The sequence below is a fragment of the Mobula hypostoma genome, chromosome 9 (genome assembly GCF_963921235.1).
Source record: "Mobula hypostoma chromosome 9, sMobHyp1.1, whole genome shotgun sequence".
Taxonomy (NCBI): Eukaryota; Metazoa; Chordata; class Chondrichthyes; order Myliobatiformes; family Myliobatidae; genus Mobula; species Mobula hypostoma.
The window spans coordinates 139377560-139394071 of NC_086105.1; the positions used below are offsets into that span (position 1 = coordinate 139377560).

Below are 16512 nucleotides of genomic sequence, written 5' to 3' on the forward strand. Positions count from 1 at the left end.
TATGTCCTGAGGTGTTGGAGCCGCCGAGTCCTACATGGAGCTCAACGTTGACTAGCCACTCCTGTGACACCACTGGTGCCAAACTGTATCTGTCTCTGCCATTCCTTTGGATTCATCAGCTCTATGGAGAAAAGGAGCCAGCTGCATGGGCCACAGCTTGCTCTCCATATCTTACAGCCCTGGGTTGTATACTGGCTTGCATATCATGTTGACAGTGAGGATGTCAAATCTATTGTTGAGTCCGAGCAACAGAGAGCCTCAAAAGACCACTTTGATTTTGTCAAATGGCTGCACTAATGGTCTCTGTCTTTAAACTTGCAATGCTGCTCAATATACTGTATCCATGGATACCAGAGTGAACATTTGGTTAGATGCAGGTCCATGTGCGTATTACTGAGACATTAGAAGAATAAATTTAAATTGACAGGCAAAAGATAATTGTCACCATTTGTCAATTTTTTTTTGCAAAGGCACGCTGATGTGAGTCTTCAACGCTTGTCAATTATCACCAGTTCTGTTTACACTTACCAATGGTATGCTTTTTAGTGTCATGTCAGTGTAGCAGCACTGCATCTTGAGAGAAGCAATTTGAAAAACAAATCTTGTGTTTCATATAGCAACGCACACAAAATGCTGAAGGATCTTAGCAGGTCAGGCAGCGTCAATGGAGGCGAATAAACAGGATCATGTCAGCCTGAAATATTGACTGCTTATTCCTCCCCTGAGATGCTACCTGAGCTGCTATATGTGTTGCTTAAGAGTTTCATCTTCTGCAGAATCTCTAGTGTTTAAATTACATATACATGTCTTTGCAATTGAAATTATTCCTTTGTCATCTATTGTCTGATAATATCGTCATAAACATATGCTTATCTTTATGACTATGGGTATTGACAGCAAATTACACTGATGAATTTCATGGTGCTGTTAAACGAATAGCCATTCCAAAGTACTCCATAGGTGGGTGGATACAAAATACTTGTTGAGCCGGTTAAGCAGAGGCCAATGAGTAGCCATGGCAGATATCACTCACAAAATGCTGGAGGAACTCAGCAGGCCAGGCAACATCTATGGAAAAGAGTAAACAGTGGATGTTTCGGGCCGAGACACTTCATCAGAACTGATGAGTTCACTCTTTTCCATAGATGCTGCCTGACCTGCCGAGTTACTCCAGCATTTTGTATGTTTTGCTTTGGATTTCCAGCATCTTCAGATTTTGTCGTGTTTGCGGATATCGCTGTTCTCCTGTGTTTCTCAGACAATATAGCTCACTGTATGTTTCGATGTACATGTGATCTGAACCTGAACCAAGGCACTAGGAAGTTACCGTCAATACTGTCTGCATGAAGTGTAGCTATTTGAACGGAAGGCTAAGGGAACCGATATAAATGTTTTCTCCTCCAGCAACAATCCTGGTATCCCCAGTTACAGCCAATCATTCAAGCTAAGCACAGTGTGTATACGCTTGCCAGTAGTTCCCCATATCAGGCACTCCATTCTCAGCTCTGATATACTGTGAGTCCGTAAGATTTCTTCATCATCATTATGTGCCATGTTCTATGACATGGGTGATCATGGTCTTTCCATGACCACGGTCGTTCTTGACAAATTTTTCGACAGACGCGGTTTGCCATTGTCTTCTTCTGGACAGTGCCTTTTCAAGAAGGCTGACCCCAGCCATTATCAATACTCTTCAAAGATTATCTGCCTGGAGTCAGTGGTCTCATACAAGGATTTGTGGTGTGCACCAGCTGCTCATATGACCATCCAGTACCTGCTCTCATGGCTTCACGTGACCCTGATTGTGGGTCTACACCTTACCCAAGGGTGATCTGCAGGCTAGCAGAGGGAAGAAGCGCCTCACACCTCCTTTGGTAGAGACATATTTCCACCCTGCCACCCACCATAAGATATAAGGGCAGAATTAGGCCACTCGGCCCATCCATGAGACACAATGATTGATTTTGTTTTCAATCCCATTCTCCCCTGCTGCTTTAAGAAGCTGTCACAGCTCACTAAAATCAAGCTGTTGAACTCCAACGTAAAGTCAGTTCTTCTGTCTGGGGTGGAGACTTGAAGAACAATGAAGACTATCATTGGGAAAGTTCAGACCTTTATTAATAGCTGTCTGAGGAAAGCCTTCTGGATCTGTCGGCCAGAAGTTGTCAGCAATACCGATCTACGGCAGAGAGCACACCTCCAGCAGCGGAAGAAGAATTAAAGAAAAGAAGATGGGGAGGATAGGACACACACTGCACAACATCAACAGGCAAACGCTGACATGAAATCCCCAGGAAAAGTGGAAGAAAGGCTGGCCAAAGAACACCTGGTGATGTGACCATAAAGCTGGCATCGAGAAGATCGGCTACACCTGGGGACAATTTGAAAGACTGGCCCAGGGCAGAGTGCTCAGGAGAGCTGCAGTCAGCAGCTCCTTGGTGATCAGCTGAACTAACTAACTGATTCTCCCTGTAACCTGGGTCTGCGAGACCGCTGGGAAAGTCAAAGCCCAACGTCTGCAGGTCCATGAGTCAGCTGCAGGCCGAAGATGACCTGTGCTAGGGTTGGAGGATTGTGTATGTTGGTGGGAGGGAGGGAGGGAGGGAGAACAGAACTTGTTTTGGTGTTGTTCTATTGCTGTTGTTGTTCTATCACTTGTTGTGTTCCGTGTTGTTCTGCTGAGCATTGGGGGCTTGCTGTGTTAGTGCCGAAACGTGTGGCAACACTTCCAGTCTGTCCCCATCACATTGTTAGGTTGGTTTGGTTGTTCCCAGAAACGATGCATTTCACTGTATGTTTTGACGTACGCATGATAAATAAATGAATCTGAAGGTGAATTTGTAACCCTTAATCTCTTAATGAATCAAGAACCTATCAACCTCTATTTTCAATACACCAAATAACTTGCCCTTCACAGGCCTCTGTGGCCATGAACTCCACAGATTTCCACCCTCTGGCTAAAGAAACTCCTCCTCCTTTCTGTTCTAGGGGGAAGCCCTTGTATTCTGAGGCTGTACCCAAACCTTTTTTAAGCCATGGACCAATACCGTTAAGCAAGGGGTCCTTGAACCCCAGGTTGGGAACCCCGTCTCCAGGATGTTAGGAACCAGGCAGAGAGAGGAAAAGATTCAAAGCCTCCATGAAGAATAACGTTACATCCCCTCTGACGCTTGGATTTTCTGGCCCATGATTGCTCAAAGTAGAGAAGAAGAATTCAGGATGCTCACAGATTCATACAGCAAAACAGCACAGAAACATTCTGTTCAGCCCATTAAGTCTGTGCTGACCATGAGCCACCTATTTTGACATTAATCCTATGCAAACTCATTTTACTGTCCCCATGTTTCCATGATCCCCACCGTTCAGATCCCAAGTCTGCTCATCTGCACAAAGGGATAATTTAAAGAGGATAAATAACCCATCATCCCGCACATTTTGGGATATGGGAAGAAACCAGAACATCCAGTGGAAACCTATACAATTATAGGAAGAATGATGTGAATATCATTTATGTATTTACAATTCTCACAATAATAGTGGATACCTTTGGGACTTTTGCCATTACAAATAAGCTGTAGTTATTGTTGAAGTACCTCTCTGGACTGGAAAGGTAAACTTGCAAGTATGGAGTTCACTTTGGAAGAAAAGTATTAGTTGCAATTTTAAATATATGTACTTTTTTTTCTCTGCTCTATTTCCTTTGGTTTCTTGTACCAATTTTTATTTCATTTTCTGTATAATGATTTAAAGTAAACGTATTTCTTGAGTTTTGCTTCTTGCGAGCTAATCTGTGTGTTTAACTGATAGGTAAGGGTTGTCTCGCTGTTTGTCTTCTTCAGATGTCACATTGGATCAGATGCCTGACTGTTGATGAGCCTGGAGAAATTCTCTAGATAGTTGTATGAAAGGTGAACGGTGAAGCTCGCAGCAAAGTCTATTACATTACACCTGCTTCTCATTCCACTTGAACAGTCAATTCAGCCGAAAGTTTTATCAGTTTTGTTTTAAAACTTCCCTTTCTCTTGCTTTTGCTTAAACTCCTATGTGCTTGCTTCTTTTTGCCTTAAGTGAATGTGAAGCAGTTTTATTTATATAGTTGAAGTGATACACACTCAGTGGCCACTTTATTAGGTACACCTGTACACTGGCTCGTTAATGCAGAATTCTAATCAGCCAATCATGTAGCTGTGACTCAATACATAAACGCATGGTCAAGAGGTTCAGTTGTTGTTCAAGTTAAATGTCAGAGTAGGGAAGAAATGTGATCTATGTGACTTTGATTGTGGAATGATTGTTAGTGCCATACAGGGTGGTTTGAGTATCTCAGAAACTGCTGAACAGAGAATAATGCAAAAAAAAACCCTGAAGAAGAACATCCAGTGAGCAGCAGTTCTGTGAGTGAAAAGACCTTGTTATTGAAAGAGGTCAGAGGAGAATGGCCAGACTGGTTCAATTTGACAGGAAGGCAGCAGTAACTCAGATAACCACATGTTACAACAGTGGTGTGTAGAAGAGCATCTCTGAATGGATAACGCGTTGAATCTTGAAGTGGATTGGGTACAGCAACAGAAGATCACGAACATACACTCAGTGGCCACTGTACCTAATAAAGTGGCCACTGAGTGTAAATAGTGCTCTCTTCCTTGTTTTTGATGAATATTGAGACAAAGATCACAAAAATGATTTAAAATAGTTTTAGAAATCAAACAGATGTTTCAAATATTACCTTGTTTTACTTAACTTTAGCACAGTTAAATGTGGTATTGCAATTTAGCTTGATTTTATTATTCAGTTTATTATTTTCTTGTTTAAAACATTTAAGCATCGCGCTGATCAAAATGCCATAAGTAGTAATGATATTTTCATTGATCACTTTATCTTACCAGCAACTTTATGTTAATGTAGACACACATAAAGACATTGCATGGTTTAATACAAATTGTGAAAATTGGTTCTGTGCAGGCAATAACGTTCATGTACTTAGGAACCAGTCAAACAGTTATAGAACTGTACAGCACAGGAAAAAGCCCTTCAGCCTGCAATGTTGTGCTAAACTAATTAAATTAGTAACCAAATGTCCAACTCAAGTAATCCTCTCCTGCCTATCATATCCTTTCATTTGCCTATCAAAGAGCCCCTTGAACACCTCTATCGTATTTGCCTCCACCTCCACCTCAAGCAGCGCATTTCAGTCATCCACCACTCTCTCATCCACAAAAACTTGCCCCACACATGTCCCTTGAAATTTCCTGTTCTCACATGGCCTCGATTGTTAGACATTTCAATCCTGGGGAAACAGGATTTATCTACTTTATCCATGCCTTTCATAAACTTATAAACCTCTGTCCAGTTTCTCCTCAACCTCCACCACTCCAGAAAAAACAAGTTTTTCCAACCTTTCCTTATAGCACATGTCCTCTAATCCAGACAGCATCGTGGTACAGTCAGCATGGAAACAACCAATGTAAAAAAGATAAACTGTGCAAATACCAAAAAAAAATTAACAACAATAATAATAATAAAGTTCTATGTGAAAAAAACTTCAGTTTATCTTGCATCTTTCTGAAACTTTTCATGAACTTTGGCAGTGGGTGGTGATGGCTTCATTTATGATCTCAAATTAATTTTAACCTGAAGCAAATTGTGTAAGTCATTGGTGAAATTGCACTAATTTAGAAACTGGATGGACACATCCGGTTGAAATCTCATTCCAAGGCGTCAAAGTAAATTTATTATATAAGGTATATATCACCATATATTACCTTGAGTTCATTTCTTTCAGTTGTTTATGTTCTTTCAGTTGTTTATGTTAGTCTTTCAGTCAGCTAGAGTATGTTTGCTGTAAAGACTGTTGTTTTAACATGCAATAATTAATTGGAAACCTGGATGAGAATCAAAAGATTAGTTTTGTTAATTCAAGCCCTTTTGATTCATGCCTGATAATATGACATGAACATTCTGAATGTGCTAGCTTTACAACTTGTTCAGGGGGATGGTTTGTATTTCTGTAAAGGAAAGGCTTGTATTTTTAACAGTGCTTTTAACATACCTCCCACAACCTCCTAAAGCTTTTTATAGTTGGAAAGTATGCTAGAAGTGTAGTCACTTCTGTATTATAAGAAATTTACCAGATAGTATTTGCACAGCAAATTCCTATAAAGAACATAGTAAAATTGACTAAATAAACTATGATCAAAATGTTAATTTTGGGATTGCTACAGTACTGTGCAAAAATTTTAGGCAGATATGATAGCTAGGGTGCCAAAGATTTTTGCACAGTACTATATTTGTCAATATGGAGCAGAGAGCGCGTTTGTAAATCTGGCAGGAGCAAAGGATGTTGGGAATGGCGAGCATGGAGCGTAATGGGAGGGGTGTGGGACAGGTGACAGAAAAGGAGTGTAGGGGCAGGGGCAGACACACTCAGCCCTGAGAAACCAGGCAAAGGCATTTGATACCAAACAATTGGTTTTATTGATCATTACAGAATGTCTCTCTAGTGCTTCCCGCTCCCTCCCCTCTCCCTTCCCCTTTTCCCAACCATGATTCCCCTCTCCCTTCCCCCTTTTCCCAACCATGATTCCCTTCTCCCTGTCCCCTTCCCACTCTCAGTCCACAATAGAGACCCACATCAGAATCAGGTTTATCATCACTCACATATGTCATGAAATTTGTGTTTTTATGCGGCAGCAAGGCAGTGCAATGCATAAAGTTGCTAAGGTTTTAGCTATATACAGTGTATCTATGACTCCCTTTCAAATGGGAATTTTTGCATTCACTGTTTGGGGATGAGTCCACAACTGACTCCAAAGAATGATATGTCCAATGTAATCCCTTGCAAGGTACCAAAGTGTTGGCCTATATTTGTTAAGGTCAAGTCACTCAAACTCAGTCTCATAATCTCCTGACCTGGAGTGTCCCAGATACAGGAGGGGGAGGGGGTGTGTGTTCCGCAGATGGGGTAGTGGAAGGGGGGTGTGGGTGTCCCAGAATTGGGGTTAAAGTATGAAGGGGCAGTAGAGTATGGGGGGAAACCCAGAGACTTTCAGTCCTTCACTTCGTAATTCTGCACTTCACTTGAAGGTAAAATTAGTCTGGGTTTAAAACCAGGCACTCCTCTGATTACTATTGCTCAGTTTACGTAAAGATATTACTTTGGCTTTAACCATTAGAAAACGCTAGTGCATCGCAAGCTATGTAAGGACACTTGAGTCGTCATTCTGCATGTGGAATTCAGTGAAAGGCAGAAATCTGAATCTTGGCATCTGACATAATAACAGCGAAAGCTGCAAATACTCAGCAGGTCAGTCAGCATCTGTGGAGAGAAAGAGAAAAAAAACAAAGTCAGCCTAGTTGAATGGCCCTTCTTCATAATTATTCTCTATCCCTTCTCATGTACTTCCTGAACTACTGGGTGCTTCCAGCATCTGCTCTTTTGCGTTTAGACTTTAATCATTTTGCCTGGGGGAGAGTGCCTATGAGTTTTGGTTTGTGCAGATTTACTAATTTTCCAGGATGCACCGCAGCTGTTAAATCAGCAATACTGATGGAATATTTTAAGATGCCTTTTCACACTTATTAACTCAGTCGTCTTTCTTATGATCTTTTTGAAATTGAAAGGATATTTTAAATTAGGTCATGTATTATGTGAATAAGAAAATTTTGTCGTGCTAGCATAAAAATAACAAGTTCATTTTCACCTTCTATAGAATTCAGTAAATGTATTAAAACAATACTTAAAATGCAAGGTTTTATGTAAATGTTAGTTCAGTTTTTCAAAACACACTCTGAAACCTGCTGATACAGTACCTTTCGTTTGCTGACAATTGGGAAAAAAGTAATTACTAATTTTCTACACCTGGTGACTAAGAGTTGGCAATTAGTCAGACTCAATTAGGCTGAAAAGTTACCTTTGCACATCAAAAACATCTATAAATATGGTGGCTAAGTCATTCTTTCGTTAAGTCATCCAAATTAGCAATTGGCAGCAGCTATATACAAAAGGTGACAGAAACGTGATGATACAGAAGTAAATAAGGTAGCAAATAATATAGATAAACGTAGACTAGAAATGCTTCTATTTTCTAATCCATTTCAGCAAGGCAAGTGATGCTAATAATAATAATAACTTATTTATAGAGCCCTTTTTCATACAAATGATGTAGTTAAACATACTTTACAGAATTTATGGTTCGATAGTTCCATTTAATATCAGAGAAATATATACAGTACACAACTTGAAATTCTTACTTTTTGCAGACATCCACAAAACAGAAAAACCCCAAAGAATGAATGATAGAACCCCAATGTCCCCTCCCCCTCCAAAACACAAGTAGCAGTAAAGCATCGACCCTTCCCCTCTCCACTCTTCCCACTTGTTCCAGCAGGAAGAAGCAGGACCTACCACACACCAAGCAATCAATAGCAAAGCCCCAAAAGACAGACCATGATCTGCAGTTCAACAAAAACCATTGTTCACCCGACAGTTTGACATGCCACAGGCACACGCTCTCTCTCTCTCACACACACACACACACACACACACACACGGGAGAAAGAGCTGTCTCCCCTTCCACAGCAAGAAGGGAGATGAACAGATCACAGTTTTGATATTACAGTCGGAAGAGATGCTTATACAAGCTCACTCAACTCGAGAACTTGCAGACACTCCACCTCCACCCCCATCGAGAGCGAGAGATAGAGGGAGATAGAGAAAGAGTGATCGCTCGAGTATAAAGGCCTCTGACAGCCATACCTATTGTCTAGATGCTCTGCTCTCCTGTGACATTGGTAAAAACTAGTAAATTTAGGAATAATGTTAGAAAATTCTTCACCTTGCCATGAATAATCGGTTTGAGGTATGTAGATATGGGAATAGCAGAAGAGAATAACGATAACCTGAGATTAGTGAAAACATTTGAATCAGCAGATTTGTGGATGACACCAAGACTGGGGGTGTAGCAGACAGCAAGGATGACTCTCATGGTTTGCAGCAGGATCTGAACCAGCTGGTAAAAAGGCAGGTGGAATTTAATTTAGACAAATGGGATGTTTTGCACTTTGGTAGAATCAGCCAGGTAGGTCTTAAACAGTGAATGATAGGGCACTAAGGAGTGTGGTAGAACAAAGGGATATGGGAGTACAGGTCCATAATTTTTTGAAAGTGGCGTTACAGGTTGATAGGATCGTAAGAAAAGATTATGGTACAGTGGTCTTCATAAATCAAAGCATTCAGTACAGGAGTTGAAGTTGTATAAGACATTGGTAAGGCCTAATTTGGAGTATTGTGTGCAGTTTTGGTCACCTACGTACAGGAAAGATGTAAACAAGATTGAAAGAGTACAGAGAAGATTTACAAGGATGTTGCTGTGTCTGAGGACCTGAGTTATAGGGGAAGATTGAATAGGTGAGGACTTTTTCCCTTTATTGTAAAAGATTGAGAGGAGATTTGATAGAGGTATACAAAATTATGAGGGGGTATAGACAGGGTAAATGCAAGCAGGCTATTTCCACTGAGGTTAGGTGGAACTACAACTGGAGGTCATGGGTTAAGGGGAAAAGGTGAAAAGTATAAGGGGAACATGGGGGGAAACTTCACTCAGAGGGTCATGAGAGTGTGGAATGAACTGCCAGCACAAGTGGTGCATGAGAACTTGATTTCAATTTGAGAAGTTTGGATGATGGGGGTATGGATAGCTATGGTCCTGGTGCAGATTGATGGGAGTAGACAGTTTAAATGGCTCGGCATGCACTAGATGGGCCATAGGGCCTGTTTTTGTGCTGTACTTTTCTATAACTCTGTGGTGCAGTGCTTGAAAAGTTCTTTAACTTGAAAAAGCCAAGGAAAGCACAACTTCTGATCAGTTAATTAATCTGCTCTCTTTACCTCTCCAAAGAGCTCTTGCCGAAATTTGAGATGGCAAGAGTGAAAGATAAAAAGAAAATGAGAGGTTAAGGTTTGCACTTCTATCTGCAGGCTTTACTGGAATGCATTGGATACACTGTAAGTGGGATTCATTAAGTTTGAGATTCTTTTTAAAAAGTCATTAGTTTTTTTGTGATTAATTCAGACAATTATAATTAACCCACTGGAACTATCAGAGGAAAAACTCAACATTGTTCTGTCAGTGTTCCTTTCGCTTACTTCCGCTGGTTTAATTCCGTTCTCCCAGTTTGTAGTTGTTTGGGATTATATTTTTATTTTCTTTTAATTTGAGAAACAGGCCCTTCTGGCCCAATGAGCCACAACCCACATATTTACACTAGTGTAATCACAGGAAAAACTGCAATGACCTATTAACTTACTAACTGGAAAGTCTTTGGAATGTGGGAGGATACCAGAGTACCCAATTCCTAATCTGGGGGAGTCTAGGACCAGAGGACACAGCCTCACAATAGATGAATGTCTCCTTAGAACAGAGATGAAGAGGAATCTCTTTAGCCAGAGAGTGGTGAGTCTGTGGAATTCATTGCCACAGACGACTGTGGAGGCCAAGTCAATGGGCATATTTAAAGCAGATTTTGATGGGTTCTTGATTAGTAAGGGCGTCAAAGGTTATGGGGAGACAGCAAGAGAATGGGGTTGAAAGGGATAATAAACCAGCCATGATGAAATGGCAGAGCAGACTTGATGGGCCAAATGGCCTAATTCTGCTCCTATGTCTTATGGTCTTAAGTTCATCTTATCTGTTCCTCAGAGTAATTTGCTTTGGATTTGTCAATCTACTTTCCATTTATGATTTGCTCATTGTCCTTAACTTGGTGATTTACATGGTTCGAGCATGTCAGCATGTTGGTTATCCTGTTGAATTGTGTCACATTGGGAATGTTTCAGCCATGTGAAGATGTGAAATGTCAGTCTGAAAGGTGTACTATACTTCAGGTAAGAGGTCCCACCTTTGTTTTTATAAAATAAAGATTCAAGATTTCAGATTGTTCAATATCATTTCCACTACACAAGTGTAAAGGAGAGAAAAAAATAATTCTTACTCTGCATTCAAAGTGGCACTAAAAAGCACATTATGATAAAGAACACATTCATAAAAAAAGCTCAATAAATCTGAATGCTTCAGGTAAAAGTTCCCACATTTGTTTTTATAAAATGAAGTCTCAGGGTTGTTCAATATCATTTCCACTACTCAGGTGTAAAGGAGAACAAAATAATTGTTACTCCAGATCCGAAGCAGCACAAAAAAAAAACACAATAAGGTAAGGTACTCAATAATACGAAAACACAATAAATTGAACACATAAGACAGCTTCTATACATAAACTGATTGTATATAAGTCAACTGATGCTAGGCACAGGAGTGCCTGTACATAAGGTGACTCTAACAGGAAATGATAAAGCAGAGGTGGTGTGGATTGTTAAGGGGTGGGTTAGTGGGTGGAACTGTCGACCAGCCTTACTGCTTGGGGAAAGTGACTGTTTTTAACACATGCGTTAGCTGTTCAGAGACTGGTTACTAAATGCTGCTTGCATAATTCTGAAATGCAAAAGACAAGATAATTGTTTTGATTTGATGAAACTAAATTTATGAAAGTAGACACGATCATGATTTTACAATTTTGCAAAACCTTTGTAGAAAAATTTAACATGTAATATGAGAGAAGAATTTTTTAATATGAATATTACAAGATAAGAATAATATGATCTTGCATGAATTTAAATGTGTTAAAACTCTTTTTAAACCATCAGGCCTTTGATGACTTTATTTTTGCATTCTTTGCTGTGGAAATGGTCACGAAGATGGTGGCCCTTGGGATATTTGGGCAAAAGTGTTACCTGGGAGATACGTGGAATCGTCTGGATTTCTTCATTGTAATGGCAGGGTTAGTAATTCATTTTCTCATTCAATAGAAATCTGTGCACAGCATGTTCATTGAATCTCATGGGGATGAAGGTCATGATTGCATCTACAGGTGGAGCACTTTTAATCAGAGATATGCACGGCAACAGGTCCTTCTGGCCCAATGAACCTACGCTGCCCAGTAGCACCCATACAACTGATTAACGTACTGGCCTGTACGTCTTTGGAATGTTGGGGGAAACCGGAGCACCCGGAGGAAACCGACAGAGACAACATACAAAATCCTTGCAGACAGCAGCGGCCATTGAATCTGGGTACTGGCGCTGTAATAACGTTACACTACCGCGTTGTCCTATAGATTAATGGACGTTTAATAACAGATTGATGGATTTTAAAAAAGTTAGTTCAAAAGTTCAAAGTATATTTATTTTCAAAGTATATATATATATTTATACGAACTTGAGATTTGTCTCTTATCCGGCAGCCAGAAAGCAAAGAAACCCCAAGGGAACCCATAATAAAAAAGAAGACCCAATGTACAGAGAGAGCAAAAAAAGCAAGTCATGCAAACAATAATTATTAGCGAATAATGTTCTGAACTGAAACCCACAAGGAGAGTCTGGGGTCCATTGTTCAATGCAGAGCAGAGTAAACGTCGCAGAGCAGTGAACTGAACCGGTCTGTCCCTTGCCTCAGACCCTCACACCCTGACCTTTTCAATCTGGCCCAGCGCCTAAATCAGCGTCCAAACATCGGGTTGAAGTACTTTCCACTCTTCCATCTTATTTGGCATTTAAGTCTGTCGTAAACACATAAGTGGCAAATGTCCTCACTTTGTTCTCGCCTGAATTCTCCTTACTGGAACCAGGAATGTTTACTAGTGTGGGGCTTTTGAACTGTAACGTACAGAGGAAGGAGCAGGAGGTGTGGGAGATGTTGTCCCACAGGTCAGGATGCCCAAGGGGCCTCCATTATGATGGGCATCTGTAAAGGGAGATTGCTTACCCTAAATCAGAGGTATGCTGGCACAGAAGGAGCTCTTTTTGTAGAACTCCATATCTAAGAATGCTGCAACCAGTCACACCAGTGAGATGTAAGTACTTGACCATTGGAAAGTCACCAAAGTCAAACGTTGAGTTTGTTGCCATGTACAGAAGTACATGTATATACAGCTGCAATGAAATGTTTATAACAACATCAGACATACAATATACACAAGAAAATGCATAAATTAAGAAGATAAATTATACAAGAAATAACACAATTAGAACAAAAAGAACATCTATTGTAGCATAATGTGGTCATAGTGCTACCTGCTGAGGTAATTATGAGACTTGTGCGCTTGGTTCAAGAAACAAATGGTTGAAGTGACGTAACTGTTATTGAGCCTGGGACTTCGAGTTTCTCGACCTCATTCCCAATGACAGCGACAAGAAGATGACTCGTCCAGACGGTGGGGACCTTTGATGACAGATATTGCCTTCATAAGGCAGCACCTCCTGTAGATGCTACCAATGATTTTTATAGCAGCAGAATAGTTAGTTGTGTTAAAGTTCAAAATTCCAAAGTAAATTTATCATCAAAGTGAGCAAATGTCGCACTGAGATTTGTTTTCTTTCAGTCATTCACAGTAGGACAAAGAAATACAATTGCATCACTGAAAAGCTACACTCAAAGGTGGACAAACAATCAATCTGCAAAAGAAGACAAATTGTGCAAATACAAAAAAAAATTGGAACAATAATAACAGTAAATAAATAAGTAAATAAATGATACTGAGAACATAAGTTGGACATGGCATCAAAGGTTACAGGGAGGAGGCCGGGAACTGGGGTTGAGGAGGAGATGAAAAAAAGGATCGGCCATGGTGGAGCAGACTCGATGGGCCAGATGGCCTAATTCTGCTCCTATGTCTTACGGTCTTGCAGTCCGTGAGTCCATATTGTGGAATTAATTCAGTGTTAAGAGCTACTTGGCTAAATGTAGCTACTTGTCTAAAAGGAAAATGAACTGAGTTTGAACTAGCTGGAAGTGTCTCCTCCTTGGTAGGGAGGGGTGATGCACCACTCAAACAGCTGGTATTGGCTGCTAAACCCGCCATGGAGAATAACCAGAAATGAACTAGTTTTTGAAGAGTAGGTGGATGCAGTGTAACCTCCCTATAGTGAAGGTACTCTTAGATACCTATGTTAGATAGGGCTGCTTTTGAGTTTAGGGTTTTGTGGACAGTGAACCCAATACAATCACATTTGGAGCCCCTCTTTTTTCAAAGGTCTGCACCCATAATTCCATATCTGTGATGTAATGTCTTCACCCAGCAGACAGTTACCTAACTGGTACTCAAGTTCTTACAGGCACACAAACAGACCGCCTGAACTGATTTCCACAACATCTACCCACATTCTCTCCATAATCTGTACCGCACGTCCTCTGTGCAGGATTGCTGTGTCCCTTGCACCATCCTTAACTCTGCCTTTTATAAGAAGGGTTTTTCACAGAAATCTATTATGTTCTGCTGCGGTGTGACTGTGGTATAACTGGGGCAGAGGGAACATTGGTACCATAAAATTCCTCGTAACTATTTCGAGCAGGAGAAGGATACATGCACACTGCCTCTTCTTCGGGTTGCGTCCCACATACTCTGACTGTCACTGGAATGCATTTGGTTCTGTCGTGTTCTACCGTGAATGCCCACAAGAAAATGAATCTCAGGGTAGTATATTCTAATTCTAGTGTATTCCTAATTCCGCTTCTATATCTCCTAATTCTGTTCCTATGTCTTATGGTCTTATTCAAAGATTACAGGGAGAAGGCAGGAGAATGGAGTTGAGAAGGAGTAGACTCAATGGGCTGAATGGCCTAATTCTGCTCCCATGACTTATGATCTTATATGGTGACACACTAAATTTACTTAAAACCTTTGAACCCCATGGTCCTGGAGGAACATTGTTTCATTTTTACTGTGTACTGTACCAGTATATGGTCGAAATGACAATAAAAAGTGACTTAACTTGACTTGACTCGAACTTTGACAATGATTTTCACAGGATAATGGGGTCTACTCAGTAATTACCTACATTAGAATCCATTTGTCACGATTGCCCAGCTATTTAATCAACTAATTGCTTTTTGTAAATCTAATACAAACTAACGTTCATAAAAGTAGACAACCCAATAACATATGTATGGTGGATTACAGACCTAAACCTTCTTTTGCAATTAAATTACAGTATAATGAGACATGATATTACAAAAATAATTTGTAAACAAGTTCCTTTAACCAATTTCATATCCAGCCTTGTGTATTATTGTTGATTGTACTACTTTAAATGGAAACAGGATCAAACGTTGAAAGTCCGTGTTCAATGTAACTTAAAGAAAAAGAAAGCAGTGGGTTTGCTAAAATGGGATCCCCTGTTTGTATTGATGCATATTCACCAATATTTTCCAGACATTGTTAACAAAATTCAAAAGTTTTTTAAGGAGTCACTGCTTTTGCAGATGTCCCATCTCCTTTAGCATAACAGGGCCGCCTGTCCCACACAAAGCAGAAGGTAACAAAGTTTGTAAAATGTGTTCAGGAAAGTTTTCTAAATCAATATATAGAGGGACCAACTAGAGGGGATGCAATATTGGATCTCCTGTTAGGAAACGAGTTAGGACAAGTGACAGAAGTCTGTGTAGGGGAGCACTTTGGTTCCAGTGATCATAACACCATTAGTTTCAATTTGATCATGGACAAGGATAGATCTGGTCCTAAGGTTGAGGTTCTGAACTGGAAGAAGGCCAAATTTGAAGAAATGAGAAAGGATCTAAAAAGCGTGGATTGGAACAGGTTGTTCTCTGGCAAAGATGTGATTGGTAGGTGGGAAGCCTTCAAAGGGGAAATATTGAGAGTGCAGAGTTTGTATGTTCTTGTCAGGATTAAAGGCAAATTGAATAGGAATAAGGAACCTTGGTTCTCAAGGGATTTTGCAGCTCTGATAAAGAAGAAGAGGGAGTTGTATGAAATGTATAGGAAACAGGGAGTAAATTAGGTGCTTGAGGAGTATAAGAAGTGCAAGAAAATACTTAAGAAAGTAATCAGGAGGGCTAAAAGAAGACATGAGGTTGCCTTGGCAGTCAAAGTGAAGGATAATCCAAAGAGCTTTTACAGGTATATTAAGAGCAAAAGGATTGTAAGGGATAAAATTGGTCCTCTTGAGGATCAGAGTGGTCGGCTATGTGCAGAACCAAAGGAAATGGAGGAGATCTTAAATAGGTTTTTTGCGTCTGTATTTACTAAGGAAACTGGCATGAAGTCTATGGAATTGAGGGAATCAAGCAGTGAGATCATGGAAACTGTACAGACTGAAAAGGAGGAGGTGCTTGCTGTCTTGTGGAAAATTAAAGTGGATTAATCCCCGGGACCTGACAGAGTGTTCCTTCGGACCTTGAAGGAGACTAGTGTTGAAATTGCGGGGGCCCTGGCAGAAATATTTAAAATGTTGCTCTCTACAGGTGAGGTGCCGGAGGATTGGAGAATGGCTCATGTTGTTCCGTTGTTTAAAAAAGGATCGAAAAGTAATCCGGGAAATTATAGGCCAGTGAGTTTAACGTCGGTAGTGGGTAAGTTATTAGAGGGAGTACTAAGAGACAGAATCTACAAGCATTTGGATAGACAGGGACTTATTAGGGAGAGTCAACATGGCTTTTTGCGTGG

General features: G+C 40.4%; 1 protein-coding gene across 2 annotated transcripts in view; it reads left to right on the top strand.

Moving 5' to 3' along the window:
• cacna1ha (calcium channel, voltage-dependent, T type, alpha 1H subunit a) overlaps window positions 1–16512 on the top strand; it is a 647795-nt gene that overhangs the window by 268865 nt on the left and 362418 nt on the right. For both annotated transcript variants that reach the window (XM_063059309.1, XM_063059307.1), the window contains exons 3-4: window positions 10770–10882; window positions 11699–11832. In XM_063059309.1, the coding sequence (XP_062915379.1) occupies window positions 10770–10882; window positions 11699–11832 (247 nt within the window). The remainder of the gene's footprint in view (window positions 1–10769; window positions 10883–11698; window positions 11833–16512) is intronic.